Raw genomic sequence first — 16,900 nt, 5'->3', positions numbered from 1 at the left:
TCCACCAACTGCGTACCTCTCTGCACGCAGCATCTCTCAAGTGTGAGCACGGAACATACCAACCTACCTCGCTCGTATCCCCACACGAGAGTAATAGGATATGAACCTCCCCGCTCATATCATCACGTGTTCATCACTAGTCATGAACCTACCCGCTCATGACAACATCAAGCATATCCCAGACTAGGACCAACACAACAAACCATGCAAAACATATCATAATGCACCCTGCCACTACACCATCGCCTAGCGCAGCCTAAGCGCCGCTAGGCAAAATGGTAGTACAGACCGCCTGGCGGTTCCACATCACCGCCGGGCATCACAACTTACAAGACATTCTTGTTTCACTATCGCCTGGAGATTCAGTCTACACCGCTAGGCGCTACACCAGTAATGTGACATTACTGGTTTTAGGTACTCTAATTCATTTCCTAGAATTCAACCATTTAATTCTCAAACATCCAGAAATCAACATACACATTAATATATTCCAAATTACAACATCACAACACATATGCATCTTTCATGTATAAGCACACATTCCTCTCTTTTATAATTCATATATACTTACCTCTTAAATCAATTCCAACACACACTTTATTTTCCCCATCTCATTTTCCAACCCTTTGCATGCTTACAATTCATATACCCCACAAAAGACACAATGAAAGTTATATACTTATTCTGCATGCCCTCATAATTCCATTACATTTAAAGTATGATTATCATGTTCCCATACTTTCCCAAAACCCGTCATGATAATGCAACACTCGGTCATAGTGATATCATCAATAATGGCCTTATTCCCACACTTATAACATCTTACATTCGCTAAAATATATAGGTTCATATATTCAACATGTCTCAGCAAGCACTACCAAAAACATATTCATCAATCATGCATATATATATATATATATACACACACACACACACACACATTAACCAATCAAGGCCATACCAGCACTTGATCACACGTAATCATCCATTAGTAATCATACTATTAGGGAATTCAACAACCAATCATGAGTGACGTACATATCCCTCTTTAGGCATCCAATTCAAATCTCCACCGTTGAAAGTGAGGAAAAACATGTTGCGAAACACCTTCCAAAATTTCACCTAAATCGAACGGTTAACGGAGCGAGAAATGCAGTTTTACAAAAACTGCGCAGACTAGAAAAATCTGTGGCGCCTGGCGGCATGAAACTAGCGTCGGGAGGTTCCTATTCCGCGAAAAGTAGGAAAAACAGCGTTTTTCGTGAATCAGAGCACCATACCTCACTGGTATGGCGCCTGGCGGCCAAACCCAGAAATCCTCCTCTCACCTACGAACTTTATTCCAACCCCTACAATTCTGATTCCCTTCGATTTTAGACTCCATACTCACAGCTCAAGTGTTTAGGTTTGCAATTTATTTCATACAACTTCCAATTTCGTTCCGATTACAACACATAATAGTCCATACAATGCACACCCACCAATTTCCAAAAGTCACGATGACTCTTGTGCCAAACAACATAAACAACCAAGAACAGCTTCACACTGCCTAGCGGAAATACATGGCCCGCCATGTAAGATCTGAGAAAAATTAAATAATTAATTAAATAATTATTTAATAAGTGTAGGTAAGAGGGGCGTTTAAAGTATTTAATGCAGATAGCTGTGACGTGGAAAAGTTCTAGCTCAAGTGGTTAAGAGTACTTGATTGTGTGTGAGGACTTGGGTTTCAGTCCTATGTGTTCCATTTGTGTGTATTTAATTATGAATTTTTAAGTTATATATTTTAAAGAGTGATGTGATCGCATAACCTTAAAATCTAAGGAATTATCACAATTGTGATTTGGTTGAATTGGTTGCGCACTTGCTTTGTGATGGTAGGATTGTGAGTTCAAGCCTTGTTGAGAACTAAATAATTTCTCTTTTTGCCAATTTTTCCTTTGGCATGAATGTGAAAGGGTTAGAAACCTAGCAGCCCATAGAGAGGTAACCTAAGGGCTGGAAAACAGTTGGATAATTAAACATTGATTAGCCTTAATCTATTTTTTTATTATTAAAATTCGTTTAGGGGACTAAAGGGTAATTAGGAGAGAGTAATTGTGAGAGAGGAAATGAGATTAGAGGAAAGAGGCTGAGAGTTTAGTGTGAGGGTTTGGGCAGAGGTTTTCTGAGGCAATTGGCACGGTGTAGAGCAAGGAGTTGGAGTGAACATCATTGTTAGAGTGTAAGCAAAGGACAATGATGGTTTTTTTGGGTTAAAGTCACGTTCAATCCGAATTTGGAGCGAGGATCAAAGGTAAGGGGAGTTGTTTTCGTTGGTTTTGATCGTATTCATCATATTATGTGTTGTATGATCATAAGTGTATGAATCCTTCATCTGGTATGTGCTATTTTCGCGTTTTCTAGGATTCTGCCCAGAAACCGCCTAGCGGGTATGCATGTGCCGCCAGGCGGTTCATTGATTTGTGCTTGGTTCTGGTTTCTAGTTGATTGAACCGCCTGGCAGGGATTAACATCCGCTAGACGTCCCAACTATGCTAGCAGTTTCTGATTGATTCGCGTCTGATGCAGTGGCATTCAGACTTCTGATATTGATTTTGTGCATTAAAAGTGTAATCTTGTAGAATTGGGGTTTGGTGGTGCATGGGAATACTCTTCTAATTTGTCTTGAATAGAGTTTGATTGTTGGAATGGGTAGAATCATAAGTTAATTGTTAGGGTTCATGGTATGTACGAATTGAGGTTATAATGTCAAAGGAAACAGGGCAGTGAATTATGTGTGATACATCATATGATATTAAATGTGGAGCATAAGTTAAATTCTGGACATCTGGGCATATCACGGGTTCAGCAACCTGAACGATTTCTGATTTTTGATACACCGCCCGGCAGTGTCTAGCCTGCCACCAGGCGGCGACGGGGATAGTGGTATCACAGTTGTGGTTTCGGGGCTGGTTATATGCAAGAAGTTATGGGTGTTGTTAGAAATGGGAGAAGGACATAGTGCTGAATCATATATTTAAGTAAGTAAGTATAAGGTTGGGAAGGGGGTTGATGGTATGACTACGTGATGGGTTGTTGATAGACGTGTTAAGGAGAAGGAGAGAATAGGGTAACATTAGTTACTGGTTCAGATTTTGAAAGCCTAGTATTGTGTCTCTTTGCTGTTATATGCCTGTGATTATGAATTATGGGATTGAAGTGTCTTTAGTGACTTGGAAGCTTAAATATAAGATATGTGATTGTGCAATATTGTGTAAGACAAGATTTATGGCAGTGTAGTGTGACGTGAGTATGATGAGAGGATGAGTGATCTGACCTGTGGTATTGTGCTGGGAAACGGAGTGCCTTGGTAATGGTGTGATGATTAACGTTGTTAGAGGGAGGAAAGAGAGTACCTAAATGTGTCTGGCTTAGGTACAAAAGTGATACCTGGGAAGGTATAGGGCTGGAAACTAACCAAAACTCGGATGAAACAGGAGTAAAATCTATCCTAGAGTGTTCTAGAGTTGCAAAAACTAACCAAATCGAGTGCCAATACAAGTAGCAGGGGGTTACTGGTATGGCACCTGGCGGTCCACTAGTACCGTCAGGCGATAGAAATCATTGGAGGGACTTCTGCACGGCATGGCGCCTGGCGGCAATGTGTGCATCGCCAGGCAGTGACGGGAAACCAGTGGCACTAGAAAGGGCACTGGCGCCTAGCGGTGAGGTGGTACCGCCAGGCGGTCTGGAACAATTTCGCCTAGCGGCGTGTGTGTTGGGCCAAGCGAAATGTTGTTGTTCCTGTTTCGTTTTTGTGTGTTGTTTGAGCACTGATACTATACTTGGATCGGGAGATGCTGTGCCATGAGCGGGTAGGTTTATGGATGGTGGTTAACATGTGATGATATGAGCGAGGAGGTTCATATCCAGTTACTCTCACGTGGGGATACGAGCGAGGTAGGTTCATATGTTTCGTGCTCACGGTTGAGAGATGCCACGTGCGGGGAGGTACGGGGCTGGTGGATCACATGTGTTGGACTACGGGTGGTCAGGTTCGTAGAGTAGAACTACGAGCGGGGAGGTTCGTAGAGCAGGACTACGAGCGGAGAGGTTCATAGAGGCAGGACCACGAGCGGGCAAGTTCGTGTGAGCATCATATTCTCGAGTCCAAGGCTAACCAGTTGTGTGATTTAAAGGCTATAAAGCCTTGGGGTTAAGGTCTTGGCCAAGAACTATGTAGAATGAATAAGATGGGCGTATGATTTATCTTACATGTTGTACATCTATTATTTTATTTTCTCAGCTCACCCTTTCTGTTTGTGTGTGCTGATGATCGTGTGATTCGTTACACAGGAGCAGATGTTGATAAAGGTGGCGTTGAGGATGTCCAGACAACAGAGTGAGAGTTAGCTTTGGGATTAGAGCTAGGATTTTTCTCACATGTATTTGATTATGTTTTTATTTATGAACATGAATTTTGGGAACTTGTAACACTTTATTATTTATGTTATAAGTTTTGGCGCATGGTTTTCATAAATTTAATTTTTCCTGCGTTGGGAGTATTATTAATGCGACTTTTGATATAATTTATTTCTTTTATTATTTATTTTAAGTAATATTCCTTAGGGATGTTACATTTGGTATCAGAGCAAACGTTTTTTATTTTTTTTGGAAAATTGGAGAGTGAGTTGACGTTTGTTGTGTGAAATTGGATGATGTGTATTGATTATTACAGCTTGATAGTGTGTGTTTTAATCATTAGCTGTTTGATTTTAACAGCTGAAATATGTGGCGTGCACAGGCAATGGCAAACAGGAGGCGTAGAAATACCGTTGGGGCTGATGAGATTGTTAACGCAATCCACAGGATGGTGGATGCGATGCAACCTGTGGCAGCACCACCGAGAGCCATGATCCCTCCTGTGAGACCTGTGACCATGGAATATTTCATGCGTCATAAGCTGGCAAAATTCACTGGGAAGGCCACCCTAGATGAGGCTGACGCGTGGCTACGAGAGTGTGAGATGATATTCCGGGTGATTGAGTGCACAGAGGCCCAAAAGCTTATTTTTGCCACTTTACTGTTGGTGACTGAGGCCGAATATTGGTGGATGGGCATGCAGCAACAGATGCAGAACTGGGAGGAAGAGGTGACATGGACCAGCTTCAGGACGAGGTTCCTGGAGAAATACTTCCCTGACAGCGCTAAACATGAGCACGAGGCGGAGTTTCTCACCCTGCAGCAGGGGAATTTGTCCGTGCAGGCTTATGAGGAGAGGTTTTAGTACCTCTCGAGATTCTATTCACAGGTAGTGACGGAGGAATGGCGCTGTAGGAAGTTAGAGGGCGGCCTCAAACATGAGCTGAGGCGTTTTATCGTACCATTGAGGGTACGGGAGTTTTCGATCTTGGTGGAGCAAGCCAAGAGTGTTGAGCAACTGGAGATGAGACCCAGCCAGGTCAAACGAACCCAGAAGAGCGGTACTGAGGGCAGACAACACAAAAAGCCCTATAGTATACCAACTTCATCTTCACAAAAACTGAGGTGTTACAACTGTGGAGGAGAACACCTGCGGAGAGACTGCACTAGACCAACTAGTAGTGGAGGTAGCAGTATGAGCACTCGCAAATGCTATGCCTGTGACCAACCAGGACATTTTGCCAACAAATGTCCCAATAGGAAGACTACTTTAGTAGCGCGAACTCCGCCATCTTCATCTGACAGACCGAGAGCAGCGGGCCGGGTTTTTGCCATCACCAGCACCGAGGCCACCCGGTCAGGTTACCTGATTCTGGACCATTGTTTGCTTTTTTGTAATAGTGTGTTAGTGTTGTTTGATTCAGGAGCTTCGCACTCCTTCATATCTCACGATTGTGTGGAGAAACTGGGGTTGTCTACTCGTGACCTAGGATGCGAGTTGATAGTCTCGACACCGGCGTCTAGGCAGGTTTCAACAAATTTAGCCTATGTTAGATGCTTGATGGAAGTAGAGGGCAGACGCTTCAAGGTAAACCTAGTTTGCTTGCCCTTGGAGGGATTGGAGGTCATATTGGGAATGGACTGACTGTCTATCAACCATGTGATGCTTGATTGTGGACAGCGCATAATTGTGTTCCCAAAAACCGAGGGAATAGAGTTGGTGACGTCGAGAAAGGCATAAAAGGAGATGAAGCAACGATCCACTTGCTTTGTGATAGTAAATCAAGAGAAGAAGATGAGTACCGAAGAGCAGATCAGTAAAATACCTGTGGTGGACGAATACGCCGACATCTTCCCATATGAGATACCTGAGCTACCACCCAACAGGGATATAGATTTCTCAATTGATCTAATCCCTGGAGTGGTTCCAGTGTCCGCAGCATCGTACAGAATGGCACCGACAAAACTAGCAGAGTTGAAGAAACAGATCGAAGACTTGCTAGAAAAGAGATTCATCAGGCCAAGCGCTTCACCGTGGGGAGCCCCGATGTTACTAGTAAAGCAGAAGGATGGTAGTTCTCGGCTGTGCGTCGATTATCGGCAGTTGAATAAATTGACGATAAAGAATAAATACCCGCTGCCGAGGATTGATGATCTGCTGGATCAGTTGAGAGGGGCAGGTGTGTTCTCTAAGATTGACTTAAGGTCGGGTTACCATCAGATCTTAGTCAAGTCAGAGGATGTCCAGAAGACAGCTTTCAGATCGAGATATGGACATTATGAATATGTTGTGATGCCATTCGGAGTGACCAATGCTCCAGCTGTCTTTATGGATTACATGAACCGAATTTTCCGGCCCTATTTGGATAAATTTGTGGTGGTGTTTATAGATGGCATCCTCATCTACTGTAAGAATAAGGAGGAACATGCAGGTCACTTGAGAATTGTGTTGGAGGTGTTGAGAGACCATCAGTTGTACGGTAAATTGTCCAAATGTGAATTTTGGTTTGACGAGGTACAGTTTCTTGGGCATGTGATCTCTTCGCATGGTATAGCAGTAGACCCGAGCAAGGTTGAGATGGTGCTGAAATGGGAAAGACCTCCGACAGTAACAGAAGTCAGAAGCTTCTTGGGGTTGGCTGGGTACTACAGGAGGTTTGTAGAAGGGTTTTCTAAAATGGTGAGTCCATTGACTCAACTCACTAGAAAGGATCAACCCTTCTCCTGGACGGATAAATGCGAGAAATGTTTCGAGGAGAAGAAGAGGAGGTTGACTACAGCTCCGATTCTTATTATTCCAGATACCAATAAGATGTTTGAGGTATACTGCGATGCATCCTACCAGGGTTTGGGTTGTGTACTAATGCAGGAGAAGAGGCTGGTAGCCTATGCTTCTAGACAGTTAAAGGTGCACGAAAAGAACTACCCTACCCACGATTTGGAGCTGGCCACTGTAGTGTTTGCCCTTAAGACGTGGAGGCACTATTTGTATGGCTCCCAATTTTAGGTTTTCAGTGATCATAAAAGCCTGAAATATCTGTTCGATCAGAAGGAGCTAAATATGAGACAGCGGCGCTGGATGGAGTTTCTCAAGGATTATGATTTCGAGTTGCTTTACCACCCTGGTAAAGCTAATGTTGTTGCGGATGCCTTGAGTCGGAAAAGGATGCATATCTCAGCTATGATGGTGAAGGAGTTGGAGTTAATCGAGAAGCTCAGGGATATGAATTTGGGTATGCAGCTGAGTGAGGATTCCATTAGATGTAGTGTTCTTACACTGACTAGTGATGTGTTAGAGACCATCCGTGATCAACAGAAGAATGATGCTAAGTTACAACAAATTGTGAGTTGGATAGGGACTGAGGAAGGGAAGGATTACCGGATCGGGTCAAATGGTATCTTGTGATTCAGAGATAGGGTTTATGTGTCTGGAAATTGGAGATTGAGGAAACAGATAATGGAGGAGGGGCATAAAAATCGTCTTAGCATACACCCAGGCATGACTAAGATGTATCAGGATCTGAAACAGTCCTTTTGGTGGAATGGGATGAAAATCGATATCGCTGATTTTGTAGCATCGTGCCTCGTGTGCCAAAAGTCTAAGATTGAACATCAACGACCAGGGGGTACCTTAGAGTCGTTGGATATTCCCCAGTGGAAATGGGATAGTATTGCCATGGACTTCGTAACTCATTTGCCGAGGTCGATTAAAGGGCATGATTCAATATGGGTAATAGTGGACAGGTTGACCAAGTGTGCCCATTTCCTTGCCATTAATCAGAAGTGGTCATTGGACAAATTGGTCGAGTTATATGTGCGTGAAGTCGTCAGGTTACATGGTGTGCCTGCTAGTATAGTGTCAGACAGAGACCCGAGATTCATGTCTCGCTTTTCGCAGTCTCTACACGCAGCGTTGGGGACTCAGTTGAGGATGAGTTTTGCATAACATCCACAGACCGATGGGCAGTCGGAGCGTACAATCCAGTCATTGGAAGATCTTTTGAGGGCTTGTGTGCTGGATCATATGGGAAGTTGGAGTGAGATGCTTCCATTAGTGGAGTTCACATACAACAATAGCTATCACTCCAGTATTGGTATGGCTCCTTATGAAGCGTTGTATGGACGACGGTGTAGGAAACCGTTGTGTTGGAATCAGGATGGGGAATCGTTGGTGTTGGGTCCCGAATTTTTACAACAGACTTCTGAGAAGGTTAGAGTGATTCAGGAGAGAATGAGGGCCACTCAGAGTAGACAGAAGTCATACGCGGATAAGAGGAGGCGACCTCTAGAGTTCGAGGCTGGGGATCATGTATTCCTCAGAGTGACCCCGACGACAGGTATTGGGAGGGCCATCAAATCAAGGAAGTTAACTATGAGGTTTGTTGGGCCTTATGAGATTCTGAGGAGAATTGGCGCTACAGCTTATGAGATCGCTCTTCCACCACACTTGGCGAATCTGCACAATGTGTTTCATGTATCTCAGTTGAGGAAATATATTGCAGATCCATCTCACGTCCTGGAGTCAGACGATATTCAGATCAGGTAGGATTTGACGGTGAACACTGGACCGGTGCGAATGCTAGACTCGCAAGTGAAAAAGCTGCGAGGGAAGGAGATCAGGACCGTGAAAGTGCTATGGGATGAGACTACTCAGGAGATGACATGGGAGACGGAGAATCGCATGCGGCAGTCTTATCCGCACTTATTTCCTGGTAAGTCTTATTTTCGAGGACAAAAAACTTTAAAGGTGGGGGTAATGTAAGATCCGAGAAAAATTAAATAATTATTTAATAAATGCGGGTAAGAGAAGCGTTTAAAGTATTTAATGCAGATAGCTGTGACATGGAAAAGTACTAGCTTAAGTGGTTGAGAGTACTTGATTGTGTGTGAGGACTTGGGTTCGAGTCTTGTGTGTGCCATTTGTGTGTATTTAATTATGAATTTTTAAGTTATATATTTTAAAGAGTGATGTGATCGCATAACCTTAAAATCTAAGGAATTATCACACTTGCTTTGTGATGGTAGGATTGTGAGTTCAAGCCTTGTTGAGAACTAAATAATTTCTCTTTTTGCCAATTTTTCCTTTGGCATGAATGTGAAAGGGTTAGAAACCTAGCAGCCCATAGAGAGGTAACCTAAGGGCTGGAAAACAGTTGGATAATTAAACATTGATTAGCCTTAATCTATTTTTTTTATTATTAAAATTCGTTTAAGGCACTAAAGGGTAATTAGGAGAGAGTAATTGTCAGAGAGGAAAAGAGATTAGAGGAAAGAGGCTGAGAGTTGAGTGTGAGGGTTTGGGCAGAGGTTTTCTAAGGCAATTAGCACGGTGTAGAGCAAGGAGTTTGAGTGCAAATCATTGTTAGAGTGCAAGCAAAGGACAAGGGTGGTTTTTTTGGGTTAAAGTCACGTTCAATCCGAATTTGGAGCGAGGATTAGAGGTAAGGGGAGTTGTTTTCGTTGGTTTTGATCGTATTCATCATATTATGTGTTGTATGATCATAAGTGTATGAATCCTTCATCTGGTATATGTTGTTTTCGTGTTTTCTGGGATTCTGCCCAGAAATCGCTTGGCGGGTATGCATGTGCCACCAGGCGGTTCATTGATTTGTGCTTGGTTCTGGTTTCTGGTTGATTGAACCGCCTAGCAGGGATTAATATCCGCCAGGCGGCGCAACTGTGCTAGTGTTTTCTGATTGATTCGCGTCTGATGCAGTGGCATTCAAACTTCTGATGTTGATTTTATGCATTGAAAGTGTAATCTTGTAGAATTGGGGTCTGGTGGTGCATGGGAATACTCTTCTAATTTGTCTTGAATAGAGTTGGATTGTTGGAATGGGTAGAATCAAAAGTTAATTGTTATGGTTCATGGTATGTGCGAATTGAGGTTATAAAGTCAAAGGAAACAGGGCAGTGAATTGTGTGTGATACATTGTATGATATTAACTGTGGAGCATAAGTTAAATTTTGGACATCTAGGCATATCACGGGTTCAGCAACCTGAAGGGTTTCGGGCGACGGGGATAGTGGCATCACAAGTGTGGTTTCGGGCTGGTTATATGGAAGAAGTTATGGGTGCTGTTAGAAATGGGAGAAGGACATAGTGCTGAATCATATATTTAAGTAAGTAAGTATAAGGTTGGGAAGGGGGTTGATGATATGACTACGTGATGGGTTGTTGATAGATGTGTTAAGGAGAAGGAGAGAATAGGGTAACATTAGTTATTGGTTCAGATTTTGAAAGCCTAGTATTGTGTCTCTTTGTTGTTTTATGCCTGTGATTATGAATTATGGGATTGAAGTGTCTTTAGTGACTTGGAAGCTTAAATATAAGATATGTGATTTTGCAATATTGTGTGAGACAAGATTTATGGTAGTGTAGTGTGACATGAGTATGATGAGAGGAGGAGTGATCTGAACTATGGTATTGTGCTGGGAAACGGAGTGCCTTGGTAATGGTGTGATGATTAACGTTGTTAGAGGGAGGAAAGAGAGTACCTAAATGTGTCTAGCTTAGGTACAAGAGTGATACCTGTGAAGGTATAGGGCTGGAAACTAACCAAAACTCGGATGAAACATGAGTAAAATCTATCCTAGAGTGTTCTAGAGTTGCAAAAACTAACCAAATCGAGTGCCAATACAAGTAGCAGGGGGTTACTGGTATGGCGCCTGGCGGTCCGCTGGTACCGCCAGGTGATAGAAATCATTGGAGGGTCTTCTGCAGTGCATGGTGCCTGGCGACAATGTGTGCATCGCCAGGCAGTGACGGGAAACCAGTGACATTGGGAAGGGCGCTGGCGCTTGGCGGTGAGCTGGTATCGCTAGGAGGTCTGGCATAATTTCGCCTAGCGGCATGTGTGTTGGGCCAGGCGAAATGTTGTTGTTCCTGTTTTGTTTTTGTGTGTTGTTTGAGCACTGATACTACACTTGGATCGGGAGATGTTATGCCATGAACGGGTAGGTTCATGGATGGTGGTTAACATGTGATGATATGTGCGGGGAGGATTATATCCAGTTACTATCACGTGGGGATACGAGCGAGGTAGGTTCGTATGTTCCGTGCTCACGGTTGAGAGATGCCACGTGCGGGGAGGTACGGGGCTGGTGGATCACATGTGTTGGACTACGGGTGGACAGGTCCGTAGAGCATGACTACGAGCGGAGAGGTTCGTAGAGCAGGACTACGAGCGGGGAAGTTCGTAAAGGCAGGACCACGAGCGGGCAAGTTCGTGTGGGCATCATATTCCCGAGTCCAAGGCTAACCAGTTGTGTGATTTAAAGGCTATAAAGCCTTGGGGTTAAGGTCTTGACCAAGAACTATGTAGAATGAATAAGATGGGCGTATGATTTATCTTACGTATTGTACATCTGTTATTTTATTTTCTCAGCTCACCCTTTCTGTTTGTGTATGGTGATGATCGTGTGATTCGTTACACGGGAGCAGATGTTGATACAGGTGGCGCTGAGGATGTCCCGACGACGGAGTGAGGGCTAGCTTTGGGATTAGAGCTAGGATTTTTCTCACATGTATTTGATTATGTTTTTATTTATGAACATGAATTATGGGAACTTGTAACACTTTATTATTTATGTTATAAGTTTTGGCGCATGGTTTTCATAAATTTAATTTTTCCCGCGTTGGGAGTATTATTAATACGACTTTTGATATAATTTATTTCTTTTATTATTTATTTTAAGTAATATTCATTAGGGATGTTACACGCCAGGCGGTTCATAACAGAACCCAGTAATTAAGTCACTCATGATGCGTCGCCTGGCAGCATCCTCATGCCCGCCAGGCGGTTTCTGGGCGAAAACCCAGAAAATCACGAAAAATAGTGCAAAAGTAAGGGAAAATCCATGCAATCATATTTTGGCAAGGCACATTCTTTCATACACATTATAGAATACCCAAAATAGCTCCCCTTACCTGGAATTCGCGCTCCAATTGGTCCTCTAGCCCTTGTCCTTATGATGTCCAAGAGTTTCCCTTTTCTTCTTCACACAAAACTCAACTCTACCTCTCCCAAAATGCCAATGACTCCTCTTCAATCCTCTCTTGCCAGTACTCTCAACTGCAGTCTCGTTTTTCCCCCACTCTCCCCAATTTCACTAACTCTTAATTACTCCTTAATGACGGTTAATGGTCAAAAAACGAAAATTAATATTAATTCTATGGTTAATTGCTATTCAAAGTCAATTATGGCTATTCTCTACCTTTCTTAGCTGCCACTTTTGCAGCTAGGGTTTTTATGCCTCTTCATTACCATGCAAAAAGAGAAACTTAGCCAAAAAGGAGCTAGGGTTTTTATGCCTCTTCATTACCATGCAAAAAGAGAAACTTAGCCAAAAAGGAATTTAGTTTTGTTCTTAGCAAGATTTGAACCCACAACCACTCAATTGTCAAGTCAAGTGCTCGACCAATTCAACCAATCATGTTTCGTGATAATTCCTAAAATTTTAGGATTACATTATCACGTCTCACATTCAAATATACATTAAAATAATACATAAGTTAAAATAACATACAAAGGACTTGAACCCAAGTCCTCTCACATAATTAAGTACTCTCAACCACTTGGGCTAGTACTTCTCCACATCATAACATTCTGCATTAAATGCCTTAAAGGCTCCTATTACCCTCATTTAATAAATAATTATTTAATTAATTATTTAAATTTCTCGGGTCTTACAGAAGCTTGCCTTTTTTCTTTCTTTCTTCTTTTTCTATCATTTTATTTGGTTCTTATTAACCTCTTGAGGTGATAGATACGCTAAAGTGATCTTCTTCCCATGAAAGTGATAAGAAAACTTGTTGGTATGGCCTACAAAGTAATAAATGTGTGGCTTCCATGAGGACAACGTTACAAAGTACTTCATCCATGTATATCGAGAAGTTAATTAGGACTTGTTTATTAACATCAATTTTTCCCTCCTTACTTATCCAAGTAAGCTTGTAGGGCTTGGCATGAGGAATGGTTTCTAAGCCAAGCTTTTCCACCACACTTTTGCTAGCCACATTTGCAGTACTTCCTCCATCAATTATTCAAGAAAAAAACTTGTTGTTAATGAGGCATCTAGAATAGAAAATGTTTTCTCTTTGAGTTGGCTCAAGTTCTTTTCGAACTTGACCTAGTATGCGCCTCACTACCAAAAGTCTCCCTTACAAGGTTTAATTTCATTATCACTTGAGGAAGAAGAGTCTTCTCTTGAAGGAGAAGGGGGTAATGAGTGTTCATTCTCTACCTCACCACTTGGCTTTAAGGTTAATATTCTCTTGGTTGGGTAATTCAAGGCAATGTACCCATATCCTAAACACTTAAAACATTTGATGACACTTGACCTTTGAGAAGTGGAATGGTGTGGAGTGTGACCACCTAGTGACTTATTCCTAAGTGGTGGTTCTTGGTGGGACTTGGAAGGGGATTTATCATGTTTCTCTTTATCTTTTCCCTTCCATGAATGACTATAGTAGTCATTGTGTGAGTGACTCCTCCTAGCCTTATCTTTTCTTTTTAATTGAGTTTCAATTTTTAGGACAAGGTGTAAAACATTTTCAAGAGTGGAGTACTTATAGAACTTTACTAGGTCTTGTATCTCTCTTCTTAAACCACTCACAAACCTAGACACTTTTTCTTCATTAGATTCATCTAATCCAACCCTAAGCATTAAAGACTCTAGTTGATATGAACCTAATTGGCTGGTTAATATTGAATTCTAATTTTTATAAATATATGCATATGCTTGTTCGGTGAAGAAACACAAGTGAGGCTTGATTTACGCAATTTAGAACAGAGAAGACTAATTAATGAAGGATTGACCAGGGAAAGGGACATGAAGAGAAGGATTTCCAAATTAGCCCAGCGAGTTCAAGCATATTTTTTGTGTTTTCTTTTTAGTATTTTGTATTTAGGGTTTAAGCCTTGCCTAGTGAGACATTTTAGGTCAATTGACCTTCCACTATAAATAGGGGGCTAACCTTCATTGTAAAGATAGATTTGGATTATACATGAAGAGAAATTGTTGAACGTTTCTCTTGTGTATGTGTGTGTGAGTCTTATCTTGAGCAAGTGGCTCAAGTGAGGGAGAGAAACCAACCTGAACTCTGATTATCATATGATGAAGGATCGTCTCAGATTTGGTGGTGAATTGGGTGAATTTCGTCTTGAATGAAGATGGGTATGAACCCTATAATGAAAAGGGGGTATGGATGACGTCGATTGAGGGTTTTGCGGAATGGGAGAAAATCACGCCACTTGGTGGAGGTTCTAAGATAAGTGAGGAAGATCAGCCACTTTGATTGAATCAGAGATAAAGATAAGGATCGGTGGTTCAATGGAGAACCTCGAGACTTGAGAGAAAAACTCAAATTTTCATATACTCAGATCTGAATACAAATGTGTCTCACAAGGGTTTTTCATATAATATACAAATGTGTCTCAAATTTCCATATACTCCAATAAAGCCAAAACATAAACATTACAAAAGCTATAAAAAAAGTTTCTATTCTACAATCCGAAACTAATATGAGATCTCTTTCAAGGTCCTAGACATACTTCCATTGACTACTCCGAAAAGCTGTGACAACCCTACCTATGTCTACATTAGGATAGGTTTTAAAATAATAATTAAGTCAATTGCGTTTTTTATTTTATTATAAAAAATAAAAAATAATCATAAAATAAATAACAGTATTAAATTTATAAATTATATTTAAAAAAATAAAAATAAAAATAATAGTTCACAAACTTAGATTTTAGTTTCGCAATAAAAAGATAATTAGCCAAAGTTTATTCAATGAATTTCGGTGGGTAGTTTCCTAGATGAGTTTCACATACCCTTAATTCCCTTTCCTTCGGATTTAATTGAATTATTTTTTAAAGCATTTTTTAAATAGAATATTGAAATTGAAAGGGGTTAACTTTAATAATTAATTTTTTTAAAGATCTGATAGAAAAAGTATTATCATTACACTTTTAATTTGAAAACAATTCACCATAATCACTACTATATTTCTTATTATTAATTTCAACATGCAAAAAATAATTAATTTCCATTTGAGAGATGAAATTATTAAATAAATCAAACAGGGCACGAAAGAATTAAAATATTGAGTATATATTTAGTATTTATCGAAATAATTCAGATAAACTCCTCTATAATAAATATATATATATATATATATATATATATATATAATTGGACATATGATTTTTATATCTATTCAAACATTAAAATATTTAGTTTGTACTTAACAAACATTTGTATGTACTTAACAAATAGCACAGCAATGCACAATTTTAAATTTAATAGTACTTGTATGTTTGTATATTAAATATGTGCTTATTTGGTAAGATATTAATGTAAATTCATACCTATATTCTAACTTTTCTAAACAAAATAATATTTTAAATACTTTTATATGCTAAAAATAGATAATTAAGTATTTTTTTTCAAGAATAATATGCATTATCAAAACACTGATAATGTTAAAAATAAAGTGACTTTAGTCAAATTTTTGTTTGAGTCATCCAATTTTTATCCACTTTAAAGAAATAAATAAAAATATTTGTGCATAATCTGAGTTATTTATCTAGGGCAAGACATTGAATGAGTGTCCTTATCACGGGACACGACACATGATTCATGACACATGGTCTTATAAGTTACATGGGTCCATGCAATTCCGGATATTCTCATTTCTTAGTGGTCTTTCTTTTCTTTCTTGTCTCACCCGTTTCAATTCTTAGTGCATTTTTTCATCCTATTTCAACATTCATTTTGCAATCACGTGATCCTCTTTGTTATATTACTTTCAAACACTTCAATTTTAAATTCATGTTTCCCAATAAGTAATTTATAGATCAAACTTGAAGCATAATAATTACTCCTGGTCTAGTTATTCTCAAATTCATTTAACCATATGTCATTATTTTATTATACACACTACTCCATTGATAAAGTTTTGGACTAAATACAACGAACTCCTTTAATTGGTTGTTTTGAAGTTCAAACACCTAACACCTTTATTTATGCATGTGCCAAGAACTCATTAGGTGTTTGGTAAGTTAATCAAATCACATTATTAACATTATGATGAGTTTATGATGAGTTTAAATTGAGGTTTTTTGCATGACATATTTGAAGAATAAATGTTGTATTGTCTAAATAAAGGTTTGATTTTTACCACACATTTTGATAGCAATGTTGTTTCTTATATTCAGAAGTCCTTATTCATTGTTCTGTACACAAATTAAAGAATAAAATATAATTCATTATGGTTCTTATACATTTAGTAAGCTTTCTAAATATTAATGTAAATATTTTTAGCCTAAAATTTCTTATGATCCTCACGATTTTGAATTGAAACAATTTTGTAAAAATGCAAATATTTCTTTTTAAAAATTTTTATTTCTGAAAATGTTATTTAAAAATAACCAAATTTGATAGAACAAATTTTCAACTTTAGATTTCTGAAAAAGAAAAAAAAAATGAA

General features: G+C 39.9%; 1 protein-coding gene across 1 annotated transcript; it reads left to right on the top strand.

The window, feature by feature from the left end:
• Window positions 1-4,789: 4,789 nt before the first annotated feature.
• LOC114184516 lies at window positions 4,790-6,049 on the top strand. Its single transcript, XM_028071824.1, has 2 exons — window positions 4,790-5,262; window positions 5,320-6,049. Exons 1-2 carry the CDS (start codon window positions 4,790-4,792, stop codon window positions 6,047-6,049), a joined length of 1,203 nt encoding a protein of 400 aa, XP_027927625.1.
• The last annotated feature ends 10,851 nt before the right edge of the window (window positions 6,050-16,900 follow it).

This window comes from Vigna unguiculata, chromosome 5, assembly GCF_004118075.2.
Source record: "Vigna unguiculata cultivar IT97K-499-35 chromosome 5, ASM411807v1, whole genome shotgun sequence".
NCBI classification, from domain to species: Eukaryota; Viridiplantae; Streptophyta; class Magnoliopsida; order Fabales; family Fabaceae; genus Vigna; species Vigna unguiculata.
The sequence above is the reverse complement of the archived record's forward strand: the minus strand, read 5'-3'. Positions and strand labels throughout refer to the sequence as shown.

What these genes read in the sequence shown, in the direction of transcription:
- LOC114184516 (XM_028071824.1), top strand. Translation starts at nt 4,790, where the DNA reads ATGGCAAACAGGAGGCGTAGAAATACCGTTGGGGCTGATGAGATTGTT. An exon ending in GTGCAGGCTTATGAGGAGAG is followed by an intron (nt 5,263 to 5,319) that starts GTTTTAGTACCT and finishes ATGGCGCTGTAG; the next exon opens with GAAGTTAGAGGGCGGCCTCA.